Source organism: Chionomys nivalis, chromosome 14 (genome assembly GCF_950005125.1).
Source record: "Chionomys nivalis chromosome 14, mChiNiv1.1, whole genome shotgun sequence".
Classification (NCBI taxonomy): Eukaryota; Metazoa; Chordata; class Mammalia; order Rodentia; family Cricetidae; genus Chionomys; species Chionomys nivalis.
In genome coordinates, this window is record NC_080099.1 from 11,781,145 (window position 1) to 11,804,245 (window position 23,101).

The 23,101-nt window shown below is 48.1% G+C and overlaps 1 protein-coding gene across 3 annotated transcripts in view; it reads left to right on the plus strand.

The window, feature by feature from the left end:
- Ctif (cap binding complex dependent translation initiation factor) overlaps nt 1–23,101 on the plus strand; it is a 253,456-nt gene that overhangs the window by 193,656 nt on the left and 36,699 nt on the right. For all 3 annotated transcript variants that reach the window (XM_057788585.1, XM_057788586.1, XM_057788587.1), the window contains one exon: nt 21,155–21,310. In XM_057788585.1, the coding sequence (XP_057644568.1) occupies nt 21,155–21,310 (156 nt within the window). The remainder of the gene's footprint in view (nt 1–21,154; nt 21,311–23,101) is intronic.

Genomic DNA, 23,101 nt, shown 5'->3' on the forward strand with positions numbered 1-23,101 from the left:
GCCTGGGGCCCAAGGAGACTGGCTGGAAAGACACATTCCAGGGGTCGTTGTGAGTAGGGGACACCACCAGCATTAGTCACCAAAGGGCAGCCTGCCAAGTCCTACAGGACGCCGAGCAGAACCCTTTGGCTCCGGCCCAACTCAGCAGTTCCCTCCCCACCCCCTGGACACACGTAGCTCACCAGGCCTGGGGATATTTCCAGAAAGTCTAAGAAAGTCCTGGGACTGGGGAGGCTGTGAGAGTGCCTGCCCAGGGCTGAGGGCCAGGTCCCTCACAGAGAAGCAGACGTGCTGAGGGGAGGGGAGGGGCGGAGGACGTGACCGGCAGCTTTCATTCTCAGAGGCCAGGGATTTCAGAGGAATGCAGCCAACTCTGCCTCTCAAGTTCCCCCTTCAGACCCCGCCCGGCTGGAGCCAAGGGCGCCTGCCGAGGCCACCTAAGAAATCACAGGGATGTGTCACAAGCTCTGTTGTGGAGGGGAAACACGTCCTGCCCATAGTTCTGCGAGCAGACTCACCCCCTGGCTCCTGAATACAACTTCTGACTCTGCTTTCTTCTCTCAGTCCCCGCACCTATCCACCATCTCCACCAGAAACACCTCAGCTCCTAGAAGGGTGCTTCTAGGAATGTCACATCTCTGTCATCAAGGTCATGAGTGCACCTGGGGGAGAAGGGAGATGCTGCACCACCCCTTCCCCATGGCTGAACTCTAGAGGAGATGACACCGTGAAAAGGAACAACCGTCCCAGATAGTTCCACAGGCCTCCTGCATGGCTCGCTTGCATGCTGTGAGAATCACTTGCTGGGCATTGAGGAACAAGATTGAAGAGGGCAGGAAATCTGCTCAGAAGTCCTGCTGCAAACATGTTTGTGGGTTTACTCCATTTTTCTCCTTTCTCTATCCCCCCCCCCCCTTCCTTTCTATAAATGAAAGGCAAGCTCCGGACAGACTGGCAGACTCCAAGGCTGAACAAGCAGAGACCCAGAAAAAAGGGGGAAGGGGGCTGTTTTTAGGGGTTTGGCTGCCTTCCACCTTTAACCCACCCCCACCCCTATCCCAGCTAGCTGGATGCTACCCCTCTGCCCACCCAGCCCTGCTCGCCCTGGGGTTCCTCCTCTTAGTGACAGCGAATAGTTTGCAGACTCAGGAATGTGCTTGTGGCTTGCCCAGAGAGCCCGAGGCCCAGAGTTTTAATATGCTGCCCCCCCCCCGCCGCCCCCGAGTCAGCCCTGCTTAGCCTGCCTGTGCCCCTCTGTTTTCTGATTCCTGGGATTCCACACTCTGGAGCCCTTCCTGTTCAACCCAGGCCATTAATGTCTGTCTGTGCCCTCACTGGGTGCTCAGCTCTCTCTGTTGTTTCTGGCCTCTTTTCAAGGGTCCATTCCCCTCTCTCTCTCTCTCTCTCTCTCTCTCTCTCTCTCTCTCTCTCTCTCTCAACTACATTTCAGGTGACTCTACTCATGTGATGTGCCATGAATACTTATGAAGGGCCTACTGTGTGCCATGCCCCCTTGGCTACATGGGGAGTCAGGAGTAAGCAGAACAGACCAAACAGCATGTTCTGATGGAAGCAAGGGATCAGTAAATAAGCAAATTGCTCATTTCTTATTCTACAGCAAGTGCATAGGGAATCTGTAACTGGGGGGGGGGGGGCAGGGCAGTGCAAAAGACCTGAGACAGGATGTGCCTGTCCCGTGGAGCAAGGCCAGTAGCCAGAACTGAGAGGACTTAGGTCATCAGGGTCAAAGATCTGCAGGCTGCAGTGAGGATGTGTATCAGTGCTGGAGAAATGGACTGTGTAGGGATTGTGATGGAGATCTGGCTCAGGATTGACAGGTTTGCTCGGTCTGCTGGGTTGAAGTGGTCTGGAAGCTTGGGGTACATCGCCGTGGGTGTCGGGGGAGGGCTGGCTTGCAGGCTTTCGGAGAAGTCCCAAGGAAAGGATGGTAGGAGAGTGGAAGGGTCAGGGGCCTGGTGTTGAGAAGAGAGGTCTGGTAGGAACAGACCCAGAAACATTCAGGCAGCAATGAAAGTCAAAAGTCTCGATGTGCCCCCCCAAGGACAAGGGCTAGTGAGAAGACCGCTCGATTAGACCCCGGAGCTGTGTTTCTGTCGCCTAGGGTTAACAATGAGTGGACGGTGACCAGCCATGCTGTTTGCACCCTGCAAAGCAAAAATGAGAGGGCAAGGGGCTGCAGCTAGCTCCCCCTCGAACCCTCTTCCCCGCTGGCCCAGCAGAGGGCACATGGGGGCCAGTTCACGGCCCTTCCAAACGGAGGCTTCTCCAATAGAGGGACAAGTAGGGGCAGGTTCTAGTCCCTGTCACCCCAAACCTCTTGGCATTTCACAGGAAAATAGTGTCGTTTTATCATTCCATTCCTTGGTGAGGCTTAGATTTCAGCTTCCAGAAAAGTGACCTAGAGCACAGGATAGGCGCCTAGGGCTATCTTTGCCCCCCCCCCCCCCCCCGTGGCTTTAAATAACTCAAGCCTGTCCCCACAGCCATTTACAACGCTGGCTTCTGTCCTGTGGTGCCAATAAGATTAAGTATTTAGCTCCCACTATATTTTCCCCTCCGTATTTCTGACAGAATGTTTCCTGCCTCCATGACGCTATCTCAGTAAACAGAATGCAGTTGGCCCTTTCACATCCTTGAGTCCACCTCCACAGTTCAACCAACTGAAAGAAGAAAAAAAAAATCAAGATTCCAGAATGTTTCAAAACACAAAACTTAAATTTTCCACGTACCATACTGTAACAACGTGATGTGTAGGCATTAGATTTGACGTTATATGTTATGTAGAAATGATTTAAGATGTATATAGGAGGATGCCGTGGGCTAGTCATGAATTTGATGTCATTTTATATAAAGGATATGAGTGTTTGAAGGTTTGGGCATCTACAGGAATACTGATCAATGAATGTGCCTGGGTAGGGGATAGCATGCTGAGTAGCCATAGGCTCCAGTGCATTTTTTTAAACCCAGTTCAAGTTCACCTTCATTTACTTTCCCCTGAAAATGGCTTCCAAATACTTCTTTGATGTCACTACACAAATACAAAAGTTGAGGAAAAAAATGAAGTTATTCAAAATGGCTAAAATTCCTAGTTTAATTACACTACCCCCCTACCATTCCACGTGTTGGGGACTGAAAACACTGGAGAAATGATTAAGTGTGTGGAAGATGTCTGCTGTACCACACTGCTCGGCTCGTCTTCCAGATGGGTTCTGGAAGGATCTCCAGCCATGTAAGCACATAGAGTCCTGGCAGAGAAAGATCAAAACTTAAGCAAAGCCAGGCGGTGGTGGCGCACGCCTTTAGTCCCAGCACACAGGAGGCAGAAGCAGGCGGATCTCTGTGAGTTCGAGGCCAGCCTGGTCTATAAGAGCTAGTTCCAGAATAGGCTCCAAAACTACAGAGAAACCCTGTCTCGAAAGAAAAAAGAAAACTTTAGCAAAATTGAGTTGGAGTCCCTTCTGCACCTGTTACCTTCTCTCCTGCTCTACACAGATTTTCTCACACGTCACTGTCCCTCTGGAAGAGAGCGGAAATCTAGACTACCTCAGAATCCTTTGGTCCTGCTGATGAATGGCCCAAAGAATGTCTTCCGGGCCCCAAGGGAGTGCCACAGCTGTCCTACCTCAATTATCCCATTTCCACTCCCAGCTGCTCCTTTTGCTGCTTTGTCCCTCCCAGCCAGGTACAAAGTTGAGGCAGAGGTGAACTCTGAACAATGTTGAATCACACTGGACAAGGGACATGCATCCAGCACAGTCAAGAGGGAAGCACAAGGGTTTCCATACCAGAGCTAAGGGACACACGACTGCAAAGCTAAGACTCTCACCAAAGCCTCCATCTGACAAACCAGGGTTCCATTGGCCTCCCCAGGGTAGAGGAAGGCTTGTGAGGCCAGGAGGTGGCTCTGGATAAGCATGGTGATGGCCTTTCTGTAGTCAACCTCTTGACATGGTGCATGCAGGGACAGTAGGAATGCAGAGAGAGGGAAGTTTGGGGATGCTCATCCCAGAATAGCTTTAAAACTAGGCCAGCCTTACAAAGCACCTAAAATGATTGAAAGCAGGTAGGATTGAAGCAGATGCCTTCTGGAGATGCCTGTCAGACCCAAGTATGTCAAAACTCTGTAGGCTTTCCTGATTGTTCAGCAGACCTCAGGACACAGCCTAGGATGTTCCTTCCCCCGGGCCCCTTGTATATATTGTGTTAGAGTTGGCACCTGACAGAGAGAAGCACCAGACTGATTCACCAGTATCCACAGAAGGAGAGACTGGTGGGGGGGATGGTAGGTATGTGGATGGGTGGGCAGAGGATGCTTGTACACCCCACATTAGCTGGCTTCAGTCCTGGGTGGGAATCCCTAACAGCATGAGAATCCTAAGTGGGTAGTCTTGCCTTCACTTCCTGTGTAAATAGATGTTATTGTCATTGTAAGAGTGAGCCGTGGACTGGAAGCAGGTACTGGCTCACTGTTTTGGTCCTCAGTGCAAAGTTGGTTTTTCCAGATTGTGAAACATGGTTTCTCGGTGGACAGCTCACTGGAGCACAGATGCTTACCCAGGGGTGCTGAAGCCCCCATATGCATTCCCCTGTACGTTGCTGTATGTCTTAGCTTCGACCCAACCTGATTTCTCCAAGGGCACCGTTTCCTGGGGTCATGAAAACTTGTGGCTTTTGAGACGTGAGCTGGCTCATGAGCTAGCACAGGTGGGGAAGCCTGTAATTCTAGCCAGGACTATGTTCAAGGAATCCTGTGTGAATTCTTCCACGTGATAAGGGTGCCTGATGGGGAGGAAGTCCCCTTCCGTTATATCTTAATTGGTGTTGGTTTCTTCAGATGGCTCATAAAGATGTGCCTATACTCCCCAGGCTCCATCCCTACAAACTAATCTAGAGTAACAAGACTGCTGTTTTCTGGATCCCCAGAATTAGGTTCTCCACTGAATACAGTTCCCTTCCCTTGTGAAGGTGAGGAATTCCATGTGAGGAGTACTTCAGACTATTAAGAGAAACCCCGTCTCTTTGTGTAAGAGTTGAATGTTGGTAGGAGATGGAAATCGGCCCCCGAACTGTAGACTATCTCAGTCTGGGAAAGGCCAAGTCATCTGGTGTCCACAGCCCTCAGCCATGTACCATGGCTCCCATGCTGTAAGTAAGCCGAACTGTGGATTGGCAGAGAAAAACCCATGACAGCCTAGTGTCCAAAATGCCAAACATTTCACCGTGCTGTACGATTTCAGATCAGCGAGAGTCTGTGGAGGCAGAGGCTGGCCTGGAGCCATTCTAGTGGAAAGTTAATCTGAATGAATGTAAGGCAGAGGCCACATGATCATCTGATGGCCTCACACACTCCAACATGTGTGTCTCACAGCTACCCGGGCCGTGCCAGAAAGAACTCAGAGCATGTTACCTATTTATATGTGTGTGGAGTATGTGTTAGTCCCTCCTGAATTCCTGAGGTTGCTGGAACAAGGGGACTTGGGAATTAGCATCTTAATCTTACTAAGAAGTGTGGCGTGGGGTCCCGCATAACACCTGGCATCAGATGGGCTCAGCCTGAGGAAAATGATTATTCCTTATCAAAGTGCCTCTAGAGACACCAAGACTTTCTGTCACCATTTCCCCAAGGGGAGTCAAAAGCCTCTGGATTCTTCCCTTCAAAATCTACTGCCTGGAGCCTTGCTTCTCTCACAGAAGAGCAGGTTTCTGATCCACCAAGCGGAACCTTTATGACTTGCCATGGATGTGTATCCTGTAGTGTGGTAACTTCGTGGAGATGCATTCCTGCTTCTAAAGGTACAGCTGACAGGATGCGCTCAGGTGCGGCATTCCCAGGTGAGAGATACCCCCCAGAGGGGTCCCATTGATGTGTCACCCCAGTGAGGCCTGCCCTTGTTTAACTGAAGATGCCCTGTCTCCCTCTAAGATGGGGGCTGAACTTTTGGAGTTCCTATGAGAGATGGCAGGGGACATTTTATAAACAACTGAGCGGAGTGGGCTCCGCAAGGCCAGGCGACTGGTCCAACTGAGCTCACCTAGTGCTCTGTGGCCAGTCCATGGGTGATTACTGAGGAAGTTAGCCCTCTGTGCTGGGCAGAGCTGATGGCACACGGAAGGAGTCACCAGACCTCTGCCCACGGTCACAGTGTGCCATGGGGACCAGCACTTCCTCTGCCTGCAGCAGAGCCAGCATCACCAGGGGCAGGCAGGGCCAGAAGGTGCCAGACACTACCCATCCCTCCAGCTTCCTGCCCCTTTCTTCCGCAGCTCTCTGAGGGAGTTGCGGTTATTTTTATCTGAGGACACTGGTGTGGGAAGCATTTGTCAGCATCGTCTGGTAAAGGCAACTGAATTGTCTGTTGTCCAAAGCACCCCCAAATGGGTAGTGTTAAGCATGCTAGGCTGTTCGCATTTAAAAATACAGTTGGAGCCATGACAGCTGATGCGTTCACAATGCTGACATCACAACCTAAACCCAGACTGTTGGTTCCGGAGCCCAGGCTTGCGTTTTACTCTCTTGGTTTTGGGTTTATCACCCATAAGGGCTTCTGTCTTTCAAAAAGTCGTGATTCAGTAGTGGCCACCTATGCAGAAGGGAAAATGGTCACAGTCTCTAGGATGATTGCAGGGCAGGTCATCTCCACTAATCCCAGAGGGCTGACTCTAACACCGCTGTTGACTAGACATGCCAGGAGATGGTCCATGCAGCCCTCATGTTTCTAGGGACAATTTCTGGGTGTCCCTGTGGATGAACTTATACTGATTAAAGTTCCCTCCTTGGGTGTGGTGCTCAACATTACCTACCAAGTACTTCTAAGACTTACCGCATTCCAAAACATGGGGTGGGAGTGTGTCTGACTGCCTTCTGTTGGTGTGACAAAATGAAACAGACCACTGTATGAAGAAATTTATTTAGTCTATGGTTCTAGAGCTGGCAGTCCAAGAGGAGGCAGTAGCATCTACTGTGGGCTTCACGCTACCTCATCAGATGACGGGAAGACAGAAGGGCAAGTGAGCTCATGCGCAAAGAAAGTATGATGTGGGCCCCCTTTGACAGGCAGCTCTCACAAGCCTAACTGCCCCATGTGAGGAGGGCTTCAGTCCCATGCTAACCGGCGCTCAAAGGCCCCACTCGCAACATAGCATCTGATCTGCCATCAAGAGTCATGGAGGACCAGGTCACGGTGTGGTGCGGGGCAGTGGTTTTCATCTGGTGTCCTTGTATCCCCAGCAGATACCATGCTAGAGGGGATGAGAACAGAGCTCTCTGGCTGGCATCAGACTGGTAGCGGCCTCCATGGTCCTGGGTAGCTCCCCACAGAAAACTGTGAACCTGGCCTTCAATGTCAGTGATGCTGCTGGGAAGGAGGCAGATGGAGCCTCCTGCCCCTCAGCATGTGTCCTGACAGGAGGCACCCTGATTGGGCAGGATGAGAGAGTAGATGGTGCCAGCGTGCAGCACTGAGTCCCGTGTCTGTTTCACTGTGTCTGCTAAGCTATGGACCTCACGAAAGGCCAAGCCAAGCTGGGATTGAGAATCTGGTGAGTGAGGTGTGATCTCTGGCCATAATGATGAACACCCAGCTTTGCTGAGCATTTTTCTTCTCCCAATATGATTTAATATCTGCTGCCTCATTTAGTCTTCACAACCAATTATGGGTCCGATGGGATACACACCATCACCTTCATCTTGTGGATAGCTGAACTGAGGCCCAGCGAGGGGAATTGTTTGCTCAAAGAGCACAATACCCCAAGATGTTTGTTGATCCCTTCACTGAAACATCTTTTAGTGAGGACAACACCCCCTTTCTGATCTTTGAGCCTCCTTCATCTTGCTTAGGTCTCCATACGGGTCTCAATGGGGCCTCTCTTCCATATTCGCAGATTTCCTACTCCAGCAGCCACCTTTTCCTTAAGTTTTTCTTGGGCTAGAGAGATGGCTCAGCTGTTAAGAGCACTGGCTGCTCTTCCAGGGGACCTGGGTTCAATTCCCAACACCTACATGGCAGCTCACAACTGTCTGTAACTCCAGTTCCAGGGGATCTGTCACCCTCACACAGACATATATGAAGGTAAAATATCAAGGCACGCATGCACACACACACACACACAAATCTTTAATGGCTCAAAGCCAAAATCAACTAGTTTTTTTTTTTCCTGACTTCTCTGATGTTTTACCAAAGCTAAGCAAGAAAACTATCCTATAGTACAGGGACTAGAAAACTACCTCCCTCCTGGGACTGCCATCGGCATGGCACCATACATTCACTCTCTAGTTAATGCAGCAATGCTTGCTGAGAGTCTGTGTTTGACACATTAGATGGGTATTAGCACATAGCATAGTGATCGGATTCCCTGGAGTCTACAGGTCCCATGAAGGAGGCAGGCACTGAGCCTATAAAAAAAAGTACACATGTAGCTTCATCCTGGGCCCTGGGCAGTTCAGAAGAATAGGCATTAACAAGAGTAAAGACCCTGCTTAGAGAAGATGGTGGCTGTGAAAGGAAAAGACAGTGGCCAAAGACAACATGGGGTCAGTTTCTCACGGGCTAAAGAAGGAAGTCCCCAGCACCCAGAGTGCACAACAGCAGGCCCACTTTCCCATTATTTCAGTTAGCACATCCATCATCAGAATTATCTAAAAGGGCTCCACCATCCTGGCTCTGCTCTGCTAGATACGTGAGAGGGGCAAGGAGGAATAAGACACCCAAAAGGCTTCAAGGTTGGCCAAGGAGATAGAGGATGCACACGAAAACTAACACCAACCTCCTCCCTATTTCTAGCTGACTCTGTATCCTAAGTCCCCAGTACCAACAACCATGGGCTAGTCCGACTGCAGACCTAACAACAGTTCCTGTCATACCTGGCCTAGTGGCATCCCCTCTATGTCTGCCTCTGTTGCTCTGTCGTGTGACAGAATTTTCCTGAGGAGACACAACACCCATGTCTACTCACCCCAGATGGGAGGTGCAAGACAGACTGAAGTATTGATACCACCAAGGTCCAACGTGGTAAATCAGTGGTGACTTACAGGAGCAGAAATAACAAAGACAGCCGTATCGCTGAAGCCCGCCCCAGCATGGCTGACAGCTCACGAAGCTGGGAACCTGGAACTCACTACACAGCCCACAGACAGCACAGGTTGGAGAGTGTCCTGTCCAGGTGGCTCAGCTGCTTTCTGCTCCTTCAGGGCAGCTGTTCTGGTCTCAGAGTCTTTGCAGCTCTGTTCCCAGTCTCAGAGGGACTCTTGGCTTTGGGTGCTTACTGTGGCAGGGAAGTGCCTACTGGATCTAATCTGGTCAGATTCAGGGACTTCCTGAAGCCCCTCTGAGTTGTTAACCTTCCCTGTGTAAGGAGCTTCCCTGAAGGATGGAATGTTTCCATAGCAGGGGACACTGTTACACAACATCCTGTTTTTCCACACAAGGCCTGGGAGACTCTGTGCAAAGACTCTTGGAGACAGGGAGGAGTCTCTTCCAGGCCCTCTCGGCTTTCAAACTCTAGTATGTATTTTGACACACCAGTGGTTTGCATGCTTCTTTTTTTTTTTTTTCACCAGTAGTATTTATTTTCCAAACTCAGACTAGGGTGTATGCTCAGCCCTATGAAACAGATCCTCCAGTCTCTGGGATCTGGGAGTCTGGAAACTGGGAATTATGATTCTACCCACCAACTACCCTGACATATCATGTGATTCCTTAGGAATCATGTGAAAGTCTATCTGGTTTTCAAGCTAGAACTCATACCTCATCAAGCTGGCCTGAACACTCCCTTATGTCTACTCCAACCCTGCCAGACTACACAGGGCAAAAACATTACCAAGTTCAGTTGAGTAGGAGCACACGAACACATTGCCTGTAGGAGTAGAAGACCGCTCAGGTGGAACCAGCACAAGCATGGTCACGTGTGTCTTCAAGGGATGTACCCCCACACCAATGGTTTCCATGTCCCTAGCCTCCAGAGACACGACCAACATCCATAGGCACAATGCAACATCACAGATGCAAATGTTGGCCCTCCCCAGGCCTGCTAGACTTTGTATCCCTCCTTTTCCTCCCCCAGCTGTTCCTCTGTGAGCCTCACCCATGCCTGTTGCTTAACCGTTGCCCGGGAAACGTTCTGGGATACGGCTTGGTACAAAGATGTGTACACTTCCTTTGGATCTTCATCAAGGGATCATGCCCTGTAACTGTGAGCTTGACTTTTGAAGACTTCATTTGCGGTAGAGTTTAATGTCACGGGTAGATTTGGACTAAAGACTGAGTCATTCTGGAATCCCCAGTATACGCCAAATCTTTTCACGAGCATTACAAGGGGTTTTCTCAAATTCTATAAATAGTTTAATAACGCCTGTATAATCATCTATTTTTACCCGTAGCCTTCTGGACAATTTCAGCAGTAATTGGGCTGCACTGAAAGGATTTCTGAAGTCCTTCAGTTGCCAGTGGCTTCCAGGGGATGACCTGAGGCCTAGGACAGCAGCAAATCCCCAGGTAACATTTCTACCTGGAGTTGGAGATCCAGCCCTTGAGTAAAGCCTGGTGCAGGTTGAACTTTTAGAGAAAACTCTAGGAAGGTCTCAGGGAGTCGGAGAAGCTAAATTTCTACCCAACTCAAAATGTCTCATACAGAAAACTCTGTCTACATTCAGTTGCTGCCTAAGTCAGTTTCTCACTTTATAAAATATGGATATTGTCACAATTTTGTTTTCAGAGAGGCGGTTCCATCAGTCCAGTGCCTCTCTGTCTTTGGATACATGCTTCCTATCATATAGATGAAAATGCAGAAACACAGATAGCAGTCAGCTAGCTTTGTCTTTATTTTGCAATTGGCTTGCTCCTCAAATTGACCACACAAACACACACGCATGCATGCATGCACACACGCACGCGCAAAAACCTCATTTCCCCCCGCAGAGAATTTGGCAGGAAGGCTAACTCTCACCTATTTAGCCTAAGCTCCAATAAACACCCGTCCCTGGGCTGTTGGCTATACTCCTAGCCAGATGAGAGCCCAAGAGGGAGGAATCCCGATTCTAGAGACAGCAGTCCAGCCCTTTTTTCATGGGGACCTGGAATGAAGATCATGATGGATGTAGACTGCCACCATGTTGATGCGAAGGCCTGTTTCAAAGTCATCCTCTAGAACTGGAAAGAGCGAGGCTTAGAAAGCAGATCCAGACTTCCATCCTGCCAACCTCAGACAGTGGCCAGACCCAGGTACCTGCACCCCATCCCCAGGAGATGCCAAACGATAGAGCCAGCTAAACATGGGAAGGGCCCCATAAGAATGACCACGGAGCCAGGCAGTGATGGTGCACACCTTTAATTCCAGCATTCAGGAGGCAGAGGCAGGCAAACCTCTGAGTCTGAGGCCAGCCAGGTCTATAGAATGAGTTCTAGGACAGCCAGGGCTACACAGAGAAACCCTGTCTCGAAAACAAAAGAGTGCACACAGTAAGACAGTCATATCCACCTTGGGCTGGCAGTGAGACAGGTGCCCCCTGGTCTGTGGACTTCAGCCCTCTATGCCCTGGTTGGCAGCCTGCCCCTATGTCTTTCTTCCCTGGAGCCAAGGCAGGTGTCATCTTAGCTGAGCATATACCGTGGTATTCTGACAGCTCACCCCTCTTCCTGTTGAGCTTCCAGCCCTGCTGAGGGCTTCTCAAGGCCACAACCACAGCAGGTGCTGGCTCCCCTTGCCTGAGAGTGAGGCTTCACGCCTGCGTAAGTGTGAGACAGAATTCCCACTGAATGAACCCCGCTTCTCGGCTTCTCCAGCTCTTGCACCCCAGCACCACTCCCCCGCCCTGCTGCCGTCAGCCGAGCCCAGCCTACCTGACCTGATTTCACCAACTGAAATAGTCCGGGTCCTCACAGCCCAGGACAGTTGGAAATGTCTCTAGAATGATCTAGAGTCATCTGGAAGTGGCTGATGGCAGTTCCCAGCTCCAGTGTATGCCCTTGCCCTGGAGGCAAGTACTGGGGAGAAAGTAGTCACAATCCTAGTACCAGGAGCCATCCGTCACACAGAATGTTTCCAGTCGTTAAGGGAGCATCTGGGCCGTGTTTTGTGTGTCTGTTGATTAGAACGGATTCAAGATCATCCTTAATGTCTTTCTCTTTCACACAAATACACCAGTACATAAAGGTTTTGAGATGATGTTCAGTAGAGTTTGAGGCATACGCGACAGCTACCTGATGGATGTCTGTGTATGCAGTGCCAGTATTGTCTGTCTTTTGTCCAGGGGTCTACAGGCACCCTGTAGACCTACATGAAAAGGCTATATGACTTAGGTTACAGGACATTTTTGTGCCCTGCCCTAAAAGGTTGTATGCCCTCGGACTAGCCAATCAGTGGCTCCATATGCACAGCAGTGATTGTCTGAAGGAGGGCCATGCAGGGCCATTTGCAACCCCACTCCAGCGTTTAGGAATTGGCTGTTAGGAGAGAGGGGCTCTGTCTTCCTTTGGGCTCACACCATTGTAAAAGACCCACAAAAGTGAAATATACTGTGAGTCGGCCCGGCAAGCTGGCATAGAGATGGTGACAAGAAATGAAAGAAGAATGATAACAGCCACAAAGAAAAGGAAAGGTGAGCTGGGCAAATGTCCTACCTTTCTACTCTCGAATCTTGGGTGAGAAAGAAGAGCGTCATGAAAAAGAACAGCCGGGCAGTGGTGGCACACACCTTTAATCCCAGAACTTTGGATGCTGAGGCAGGTGAATCTCTGTGAGTTCAAAGCCAGCCTGGTCTACAGAGCGAGTTCCAGGACTACACAGAGCTACACGAAGAAGCCCTGTCTCAGAAAACAAAAAAAGAAGAAGGAAAAAGAAAAGAAGAAGGAGGAGGAGAAGCAGCAGCAGCCTGGGGGGGGGGGGGGTCTCACAGAAGAGGCATCTGGTTACCTATCACAGAGCAGTGATCTGTCGGATTCCCACTAATGACTGAACACGTCCCACGAGCCAGGCACCATTCTAGAGGCATGGCATGGATCCCTCCCCGTGAGCTATCTGACTAAGTTAGCTATCACACTCTCCAGAGTGGGAAAATACCTGACTACTAAGAATCATCAGGTCAGCCACATGTTCAGACAACAACAGCCAGGGGGAGCTAGGGAGAAGCAGGGCAGCTGCTCCTATAGGCCCGTAGTCAGAGGGAGCCTCTCGAGGAGACTTTGGAGCAGAATTCTGGAGGAAGAGAAAGTTGGAGCCAAATTTAAAAAAAAAAAAAAAAAAAAAAAGTGAATTTGACTTAAATGTCTTTATTCTTTCCAGTAGAAACAAATCTATCAAATAATTCATTTTAGCCTCCACCAGTTATGTGGGAGAAAGGCAGAGCTATTGATGCTGGCAGCCTCTAGGGGCCCCCACCCCACCCCAGCACACACAACTCCCTGTTACCTACCTCTCCCACATCCATCCCAACCTCACAAGGGGGAAAAAAAAAACCAAAAACTTCCTTCCAATAGTTACTAAAAGACCACGTTCTCCCTCCCCACCCACCCTCCCTGAAGTGGGGGTGTGGGGATGATGTTGCAGTACCTCTGTGAACAAAAACATGGTAGCCGCTGGGGAAGTCCAGTTTGGATGGGCAGATCTCCCTTGGTCACTTGTAAAAAAAAAAAAAACGAGACCAGGATGGTGGTGGTGGTGAGTGTGCAGGGTGCAGGACTGCCAGTCAATCCCAGGAAGTGCAAAAATACACCGTGGTCCTTGTGCCAGGCCTCTCCCAGCAACATCTCCCTGCTGCGGCTGGCCTGCCCACAGGGGTCGAGGGGGTAGGGGAGCTGTGTTTTTCCCCTTCTGCCTGTACACAGCTGTTTTTGGCTTGGCCACAGATTTCTACCACACCAGAGTTTGTGTGGTTATCCAGAGTGGGAAGAATTTCCCAGAATGCCTTGAGAAACCTGAGACACTGAATGGCTTTCAGGGCCTATTGATGTGGCTGGTGCAGGAAATAGCAGTACGTCAATAAATAGTTTTAGGCAGGAAACCGGGCTTAAATGGTAGCCTTAAAGTTTGGGGAAAGACACCAGGGGTTACTGGGAGGGAGCCTGCCCGTCAGATGAGAACCTAGAGCCAAATAGCAGACTTTGAAATGACTGCCCCTGAACTGAGGCCCCTTGCTGCTCTTGGATGCAAGAGGCTGAGGTTGGGGGCAGAGTCAAGAACCAAGGACAGGCCAGTTTCGGCTGGCAGAAAGGGGCTCTTTGTGTGGAGGGAAGCTGGCAACCTCTAACACGCGTCAGGAGGAGACACAGGCTAGGCTCTGGCCTCTAGGTGAGGCTTATTCACACCCCGCGTGGTGGAAGTCAGCGCCAGCTGCCAGTCACCCCAAGACTTCCACTGTCCTACTTTAAGAAGAAGAGGGGGGGGTGGGGGTGGGAGGGAGCAAGGAAAGGCACTGTTACAGTCAGTACCAGTCTTCCTGGTTATGGAGAAAAATTTAGGGGAAAAAAAAGTAAAATAAAAGAAAGAATAAAAGCCATCCACATTCTCATCTGGAAGCACCCATATTAAGCATTCTGGACTGTTCTTTTAAAAACGGTATCCGTGGATAAAATTGTGTCACACACACAGTTGAGATTCGCTGCTTTCATTTAGCATTAGATAAACATTTTTTTCCATGCTTTTGTAAATTTTTCACAAACAAGGTTTTTTTTTAATTTGTTTTGTTTTTTGTTTGTTTTGAGACAGGGTCTCTGTAAACATAGCTGTCCTGGAGCTCACTCACTGTGTAGACTATTTTGGCGTCAAACTCACAGAGATCAACCTGCCTCTGATCCTAAGTGCTGGGATCAAAGGCCTGTGTCAGTGAGTGCATGGGTCATCTCTGACTTAATCATTGCCTTGTTGGATGGTTAGACTCTTGAATTTTTATGTATATTAAACTTGCTTCTCTGATAGCTCTTACATTTGTTGTATTTGTGTGTGTTTATGCACGCATGTGCATGTCCTAGCTTGTATGCAAAGGTCAGAGGTCAGCGTGTAGGAAACAGTGCTCTCCTACTGTGTGAACTCCAGGGATTGAATGCAGAGCAGACAGTCAGACTTGTAGGAAAGCTCCTTTACTCCCTGAACCCCTCGCTGGCCCATCAAGAGGATCTTTCCTGTTCTCATTTTTCTTTATCATAGTAACCCAGAGGTACAATTGCCAGATGACTCTGAAGGCTTGATTAAGGCTTCTTAGGAAAAATGTGTAGTGCCCATATATAAGAATGCTTGTCTCCGGCTGAGCTCCTTTAATCCCAGCACCGGGAGGCAGAGGCAGGCGATTGCCAGAGTTCAAGGTGAGCCTGGTCTACAGAGTTAAACAGACAAAACAGGGTTACACAGAGAAACCCTGCCTCAAAATAAATAAATTAATTAAATGAAATAAAACAAAAAGAATGCCTATCGCTCAAATCCTTACGAGCATTGATGGTTGCCATCTTTAAATTTTTGCTGACATAGCAGATGGGTAAACATGTATTTTCGTTCCTTTATCTGCAACTGGAATTAAGTGTGTGCACTTTGAGGGGTTTTCTTGAGGCAGGATCTCACTGTGTACCCCAGGCTTATCTAAAACTTTCTTTGAATCCTCTGCCCCTGCCTCAGAATTGCTGGAATTATAGGCATGTTGGCATGAGCCACTATGCACAGCCATTTCCACGTGTTTGATGGCAATTTTTGTTTTGACCAGTAATTCACCCCTTTAATGTCTTGAAGCTCTCGTGTGTGTGTGTGTGTGTGTGCGTGTGTGTGCGCGTATGTGTGCATATATACATATCTCAGGGACTCTCAGCCTTCCTAATGCTGTGATCCTTTAATATGGTTCCTCATGTTGTAGTTACCCCAACCATGAAATAGTTTTTGTGGCTGCTTCATAACTGTAATTTGCTACTGTGATGAATTGGGTTTTTTTTTTTTTTGGTTTTTTTTTTTTTGGTTTTTTTTCGAGACAGGGTTTCTCTGTAGCTTTGGTGCCCATCCTGGAACTAGCTCTTGTAGACTAGGCTGGCCTCCAACTCCCAGAGATCTGCCTGCCTCTGCCTCCCGAGTGCTGGGATTAAAGGCGTGTGCCACCACCACCCGGCTACTGTGATGAATTGTGATGTAAGTATCTGAGATGTGGAATATCTGACTTGCGACCCGTAGGGTGATAACCGCTGTTGTATATTAAAGCAGTTACCGTCTATCCTATTTCCCAAAGGCCTATTGCGCCCCACCCCCAGCCCCGGAGCCTCCTAAGAGTTCTGGAGCAAACTCTGCTACCTCGCTCTAAACCCACCCTTCTCCACCCAAAAGTGTGATTTCATTCCATTGCACCTTCGGGTTTTTATTCTTCTTAATTGCCTCTTTATCCCACCTCTTTATTCTTAGGGTCTGGATGAGCTGAGAGTGGAGATCCCTTCCTCCCTGATTTTAGGCAGCTGTGGCTGCAGTGTTGCTCAAGTGAACGCTGCATCGTCCGCCTCTGAGTCGTGGCCCCCAGGGGGATCATACGATAAACCCTTGTGGATGCCAAATTTGTTTCTGTGTTATCTGATCTAGCTGTCCATGCTCCGCCAATCCCATGGCCTTTTAATTATTAAAGCTTTGGAATAAATTAAAAGTAATACAACCCTTTCCAATTTTGTTGTGTCCTGACTAGTGACTTTTCCCTATGATTCCTTCAAATTACTTTTCAGGTCTTTTTTTTTCAAGTCTCTACATCCAGTACCCTTGCCACACACACAAAAGTTCGTGTTAGGATTTAATAAATTAGCTTCTGATCATTAAAACATCTCACTGGTAAATTGTGTCATGAAAGCAAGCTGTTGACTTTTATATATTAATTTAATATCTAAATACTCATTAATTAGTTACTAAACTCTGATTAATCTTTATTAGAGGGTTCTCATGGGTTTTTCATACATATAATCTAATAATTTTCTCTCTCCCTTCTACCCATGGGCATTGCTGCTCTTTTTCAGTCGGAGCCCTTGATGTAATAGATTGCATTTATAGATTATTTCCTGATGCTAAATCATTACAGCCTTCCTGGGACGAGCATCTACTTGGTTATAATGGATCTATTTGCTGGCATTTCATTTAGGACTTCCCCATCCATTCACATTAGGGAGGTCAGCGGACGCGCTTCTTTCTTTTTAACTTACTGGGAGATTTTGTTGTCGGTGATTGGCTGGCAATCTCATTTTCTCCTGTGTTTTGGGTCCATTTCCAAATGACAACAATTATCTCAATGGAAGAATTTACCTATTAAAGAGCCGTGACTTTAGAGACCTCTCTGTAAAGGTAATTCTTTCATAACTTCATTTTAGTTCATGTCTTTTAATTCCTTCTGGTTTTGATCTCTTTCCTTTTCAGTATTTGTTTTTCTGAAGCATTCTTCACTGTGTTTGTCAACTTAATCATGAGTTTTGTTACGCCTTACCACTTCCATATTTGTTTTCATATTGAAATTTTTTCTAATTTTTCCTTCTTGCTTTTGTATGCACTTTCCTTTCTTATCTTCTAGTTAATTTCCAGTTTTATCTATATTTTGTTCTTTCCTGTATTTTTTTAGCTGGTGATGGTTTTCTGATTTTTTTTTTTTCAGTTGAGATTTTGGATAACACTGTCTGCTAGAAATGCAACCCACTCACATAATTCCAAATGTAATTATATGTTCTACTTAACTTAGTATATTCAAATTTTCAGCATATACTCAACCTTTTTTTAGATTTTATGTGCATTTGCATAAGTGTGGGTATATACACGTGGGTGAAGGTGCCCGTGAAGGTGAGAGTTGTACATGCTGGTTTTGTGTGTCAACTTGACACAAACTAGAGTCATCAGAGGAAGGAGCCTTAGCTGAGGAAATGCCTCCGTGAGATCCAGCTGTAAGGCATTTGCTTATTTAGTGCTTAATGGGGGGGAAGACCTAGCCCATGTCAGTGGTGCCATCCCTGGGATGGTGGTCCTGGGTTCTATGAGAAAGGTGACTGACTAAGCCAGGGGGAACAAGCCAGTAAGCAGCTCCCCTCCATAGCCTCTGCATCAGCTCCTGCCTCCAGGATCCTGCCCTGTTTGAGTTCTAGTCCTGACTTCTTCAGTGGTAACAGCAGCAATACTTAAGTGTAAACCTAATAAATCCTTTCCTCCCAACATGCTTTTTGCTCATGGTGTTTTATTGCAGCGATACAACCCTAACTAAGACAATTGGTGCCTGTGTAGTGGGTGTTGCTGTGACAGACCTGACCTTGTTTTGGGGAGGATTGTGGAAGGACTTTGGAACTTTGGGCTAGAAGAGCCTTTGAGCGAAGCGCTCTGTGGGATGTTCTGTGGAGGTTGGAAGATAAGAACGTTGAGAGCAGTGCAGAGGATGGAGGCCTGGCTTGTGAAGTTTCAGAGGGAAGTTTAAAGGCTCTGTCAGGGCCATTTTGTAATCTTGAATTAAGATTCTGTGGTTCTGATTAGCTGTGACTGAAGAATCAGCAGTGATTAACAAGATGCCAGAACTGCCAAAGCAAATCTTGCTTTGCCGGGATACTTGATACTAGTCGGCTGAGCTAAGAAATTAGCAGTGATTAAGAAGAGACCAGTATCAATGGGGTGAAATCTTCTGGGAAGTGTTTCCTGGGAGCCCAGGAAAGCTGTGTTCCAGAGGCAGCCAAGGTTGTACCTCGTGCTGGCAGTCAGACCTGGTAATGTGTAAGCATCACCCAGGTGGTACTGGTTTCAAAGGCATGAAGGGTCAACTGAGGCTTGGCACTGTGAGAGGTCAGGAGAGGCCATTGGTGAAGGTGCAACCTCAGTGGCTGTTGAAGGCCCAGGACTGAAGGGGTCATGCAAAGAGGCTGAGGCTTAGCACCATGAGAAGAGCCTATGAGAGGCTATTGGTGAAAGTGCCCCCCAGTTGCAGCAAGGGACCCCAGTATTTTGGGAATGTCAGTAGCATGGGATGACCACCTAGAACAACAGCAATGGAATGGAGCCAGTCAAAGCCTAGAAGACAAGCTGTGTGTGCTGCAGAGGGCGGAGCCAGAGAAGTGACCCAAGCCCTTTGGAGGAGTCCAGAAGATCATAAATGGATCCCAACCATACGGACGGTTGGAATTGTTCTACCTTGGTTGTGACTGGGCCAATTTTTCCTTCTTGAAGTAAGAACATATTTCACTGGGACCCACAGTTGAAGAAACTTAGGATTTTAAAAGAAATTGGTTACTAAAATTTTAATGTGTTTGAATTTGTAAAGACTGTAGGACTTTTAATGTTATTTATGTTCTTAATGTGAGATCTTAGAGATGAATGAGAAAGGAAGGTTGTGACTTAGCATTCGTGATGCGTTTGTGTGTCGAGTTGACAAAGGTCTGTTGTCCTGGCTGGCTTTGTGTGTCAACTTGCCACAAGCTGGAGTCATCAGAGAGGAAGGAACATCCATTGAATACCCAATCTGAGTATTCTTCAGGGCATACTTTTCCTTATATTTCCCTGATACTCAAGCTGAGGGAAAAAGCAATGACATAAAAATCTCGCAGTATAAATTAGGAAGTGATGTTTGCTTTTCAGTCTCCTGTCCTCTCGCGATCTTCACCAGCCTTTAGTAGTTCCATCGCATTACTAGTTAACCACTGCTATAAAAGTATCATTTAGGTTGCATTTAAAAATTCAAATTGAGCCAAAATGAATTTGAAAAAATAAAAGTTAAGTATCTTCTCTTCCAAAAATTCTTCCTGGCTTTTGATTCACTCTTAAAAAAACAACCTTTTACTGACTTATTTTGACTTAACTTCTTCATAAAGTCTGCCTGGTTTCAATTTCAGTTTCCCCTTCCTGTTCTGTACCACGATTCCCTCAGAACTGAGGTGTATATTTCATAGGCTGAAATATCCATTCAAGAAAGTTTTAATTTTTTACTTTTAATAAAATGATGCAATTTTCAACCATCTTAAGTGAACCACGTGCCAATGTAAAATGTTCAGTACACACTGTTGTACAAGAAATCTCTAATACGACTTGTTCACCTTACAAAGCCGAAACTCCCCAGCGACTCCCTGTGTCTCCCTCCCCGGCTCTTGGCAGTTTGCTCTCCTTCCGGTTCCATTCCATCATCTGACTGCCCTAGGCAATCGGCATCTCGGAATCCTAGCCTTCATCTAGGCTCTGATTTTCAGTTGAGAATATTCCTACTTCTGAGCTCGTAAAATCACTTTTCTAGAATCTTCTGATGGCAATTAACTTATCTATCTTATGTCAATAACTCAGAGTGAACTTGGTTTACCCTAGCCCTTTGTATATTGCCTGGATGGATGGATGGATGGATGGATGGATGGATGGATGGATGGATGGGTGGATGGCAGGTGGGTGGATGGATGGATGAATAAATGGGTGGGCAGGTGAATGGATGGATGGGTGGGTGGATGGGTAGATGGGTGGATGAATGAATGAGGACCTTCGATTCTCCTATTGGGTGGGCAAGATGGCTCAACATTTGCATGAAAGGCTGGTGTCCTGAATTTGATCCCCTAAAACCACATAAGGTAGAAAAGAACTGACTCCATAGAGTTGTCCTCCTATCTTCTCCCCTGTGGCACACACACCCACATATACACATCATGCACACACATAACATAATAATAAAATAACGTTTTCCTATTATCTGCTAAGCTACTAGTGGGAAGGGTTGTTCTTCCACTTTGAGCCTAGCACAGGGCCTAAAATGGGCCTCAGCGGTGGACTGCTGATCTGTGAGGCAAACAGTGTTCTCCATAACTCCCTGCTAGGATGATTGGAGAGTCAGAGGAGATGAAAACAGATTGAACTGGGAGGTAATGAATCCAAGAATGGTGTCATTCCCTACCTCTTCCCACCATACACACACTTCAACCACCACCGCATTCCCAGTCCGTAGTCTTGGGATCTTCCAGACAAGGCTGAGGGACATCTGTGAAGGAGGAAGGTAACCAAGTCTGAGCAACACTCAGAGGAAGAAAAACTGTGCCCCTGATTCAGGTAACCGCAAGTGGTGTCGTGGATACAAGGCCAGTTAGCTTTGTCCTCATTGAAACACAGAATCGGCCTGTGGACTGTAGGTGCTGAGGGACAGCTGGTGCTGCCTGGGCCACTCCCAGCCCCGCTGAGGCTGACATGGTCTCTTGTGCCTCTGCAGAAGGACTTCACTGTGCGTGAGGAGCTGCAGCAACAGGATGTGGAGCGCTGGCTGGGCTTCATCACCTTCCTGTGTGAGGTGTTCGGCACCATGCGGAGCAGCACGGGCGAGCCCTTCCGAGTGCTGGTGTGCCCCATCTACACGTGCCTCAGGGAGGTAAGAGCAGAGGCCTTGGCCTCCCTACTGCCCTGCCCACCTGCTGCTACTGCTGACTCTGCCCAGATATGTTTGAGAAAAACACAAGAAAGCACTGAAATTGAATTACATATAAAAGAATTAATCCCTTGAAAAGGAGAGAGGTGATTCCGCCATGGTTCCTCTTCATGCATAAAGAAATAAGTTTAACTCAGACTTCAGTAATTCCTAATCTAGCATTTAGTGGAAGAGGTTTAGGGTGGCCTATCAGTGAATGGATCTTTGGATTGAGTTGGTTATCACTGATTTTTTTTTTTAATGTTTTGCTTCTAAAGTCGCTCTTAAAAAGTAGTAAGTACTTTTTAAGATGGATCAGAGGCTAAGCGTACTCACTGTTCATTTAGAAGATGCAGGTTCAGGTCCAAGCACCATGTGAGGCGGTTTATAACCACCCGTAACTCCAAGTCCAGGAACTCAATGCCCTCTCCTGGCCTCTGTGGGCGTTGCCCACATGTGTGCACGTAAACTCATACATGCATATAAAAATAAAACTTTTAAAATAATAAGAGAAGACAAGAGATTTTGGAGGAGGAAGTTTGGGGTTGCTTGCTCTTCCAGATATAAAAGCTCACTTTATAAGGCCACATGGCTGTTGAGGGAGGGTAAAAATAAAAGACAGAAATGGACAGTGGGAGGCCAGCTGGAAGCTAGGTGGTGGGGAAACAACCCACCTCTCACTAGGAGGGAGCAAGCAGAGAACGGGACTTCAGAAGCCTTAAGAGTGGTAGCCATCAGGTCGGCTGATGTGAGCTGGGAGGGAGGGAGGGAGGGTTTGTGAGACTCCCATTAACCGTCATGGCCACATTCACTGGGGTGTGAATTTCAGAAAGAGAGTCCTTATGGGAATGAGAGCCAGGAAAATAGGTCTCAGAACATCTATGTGGGTCACTGTTGAGTCTCCTCAAAGGCTGCCCTGAGGACGGTGGGCAGAAGGATCAGAAGCTCTACAAGAGGTCCCATGGAAAGTACGGAAACTATTTCTATTGGGCTGGAAATGGGTGGTATCACCAGGAAGAGGGTGCAGATGGGAGTGGGGTAGTGGGGTGGGGTCATATGGGAGGTAGAAGAAGAGTGACTGCCCAGGAGTGGGGAGAAGGCAAGTTGGGAGGTGATGTTTCCAGAAAGTTCCAGAAGAGTAAATACAAAGCATCCCAGCATCTTTCGGTAAAATCTGGTACCAGCCCTGGCTCCACCCATCCCTGTCCTCTCCCGCCTTAGCAGCCCTTTGCTGCTAACACAGGGAATGATAGTGTCTGGAGAACCAGAGGGCCTGAGCAGAGAAGTGGCAAGAAGGGGCGGCGGGAGTGGGGTGGGGTGGGGGGTACAACCATGGGCCTCCAGCAGAGATGACAGGAGAGTGGGCAGGTTCTTCCGAGCACCTCCTGGGAAAAGCTGCAGAGAAAAGGCATGGAGAAGAAAAGAGCAGAGTCGAGAGGCATGCTTGTGTTTTCAAATAAACTGTAATAAGCACATTGAGCAGAAGGAGGCTTGCTTGTGTTCGGGGAGCACTCCTTTATAGGACGAGGGTATGACCATTCCAGCCAAAGCCCAGCACGCTTCACCCTTGGGTCACCTTTAAACCCACAGCCCTGAGCCACCCCGTGTTGGCAGTCTCTGTTTCGTTATGAATACGCTGCACTTTGGAGATGCGCCCCTCATTCCCTGCATGGCCTCTCCTGATGACTTGATTTTACTCTTCAGGGCCCCGGTTCAACCCGGCTCAAAGTGTAGTGCCAGGAGGACCAGCAGCCT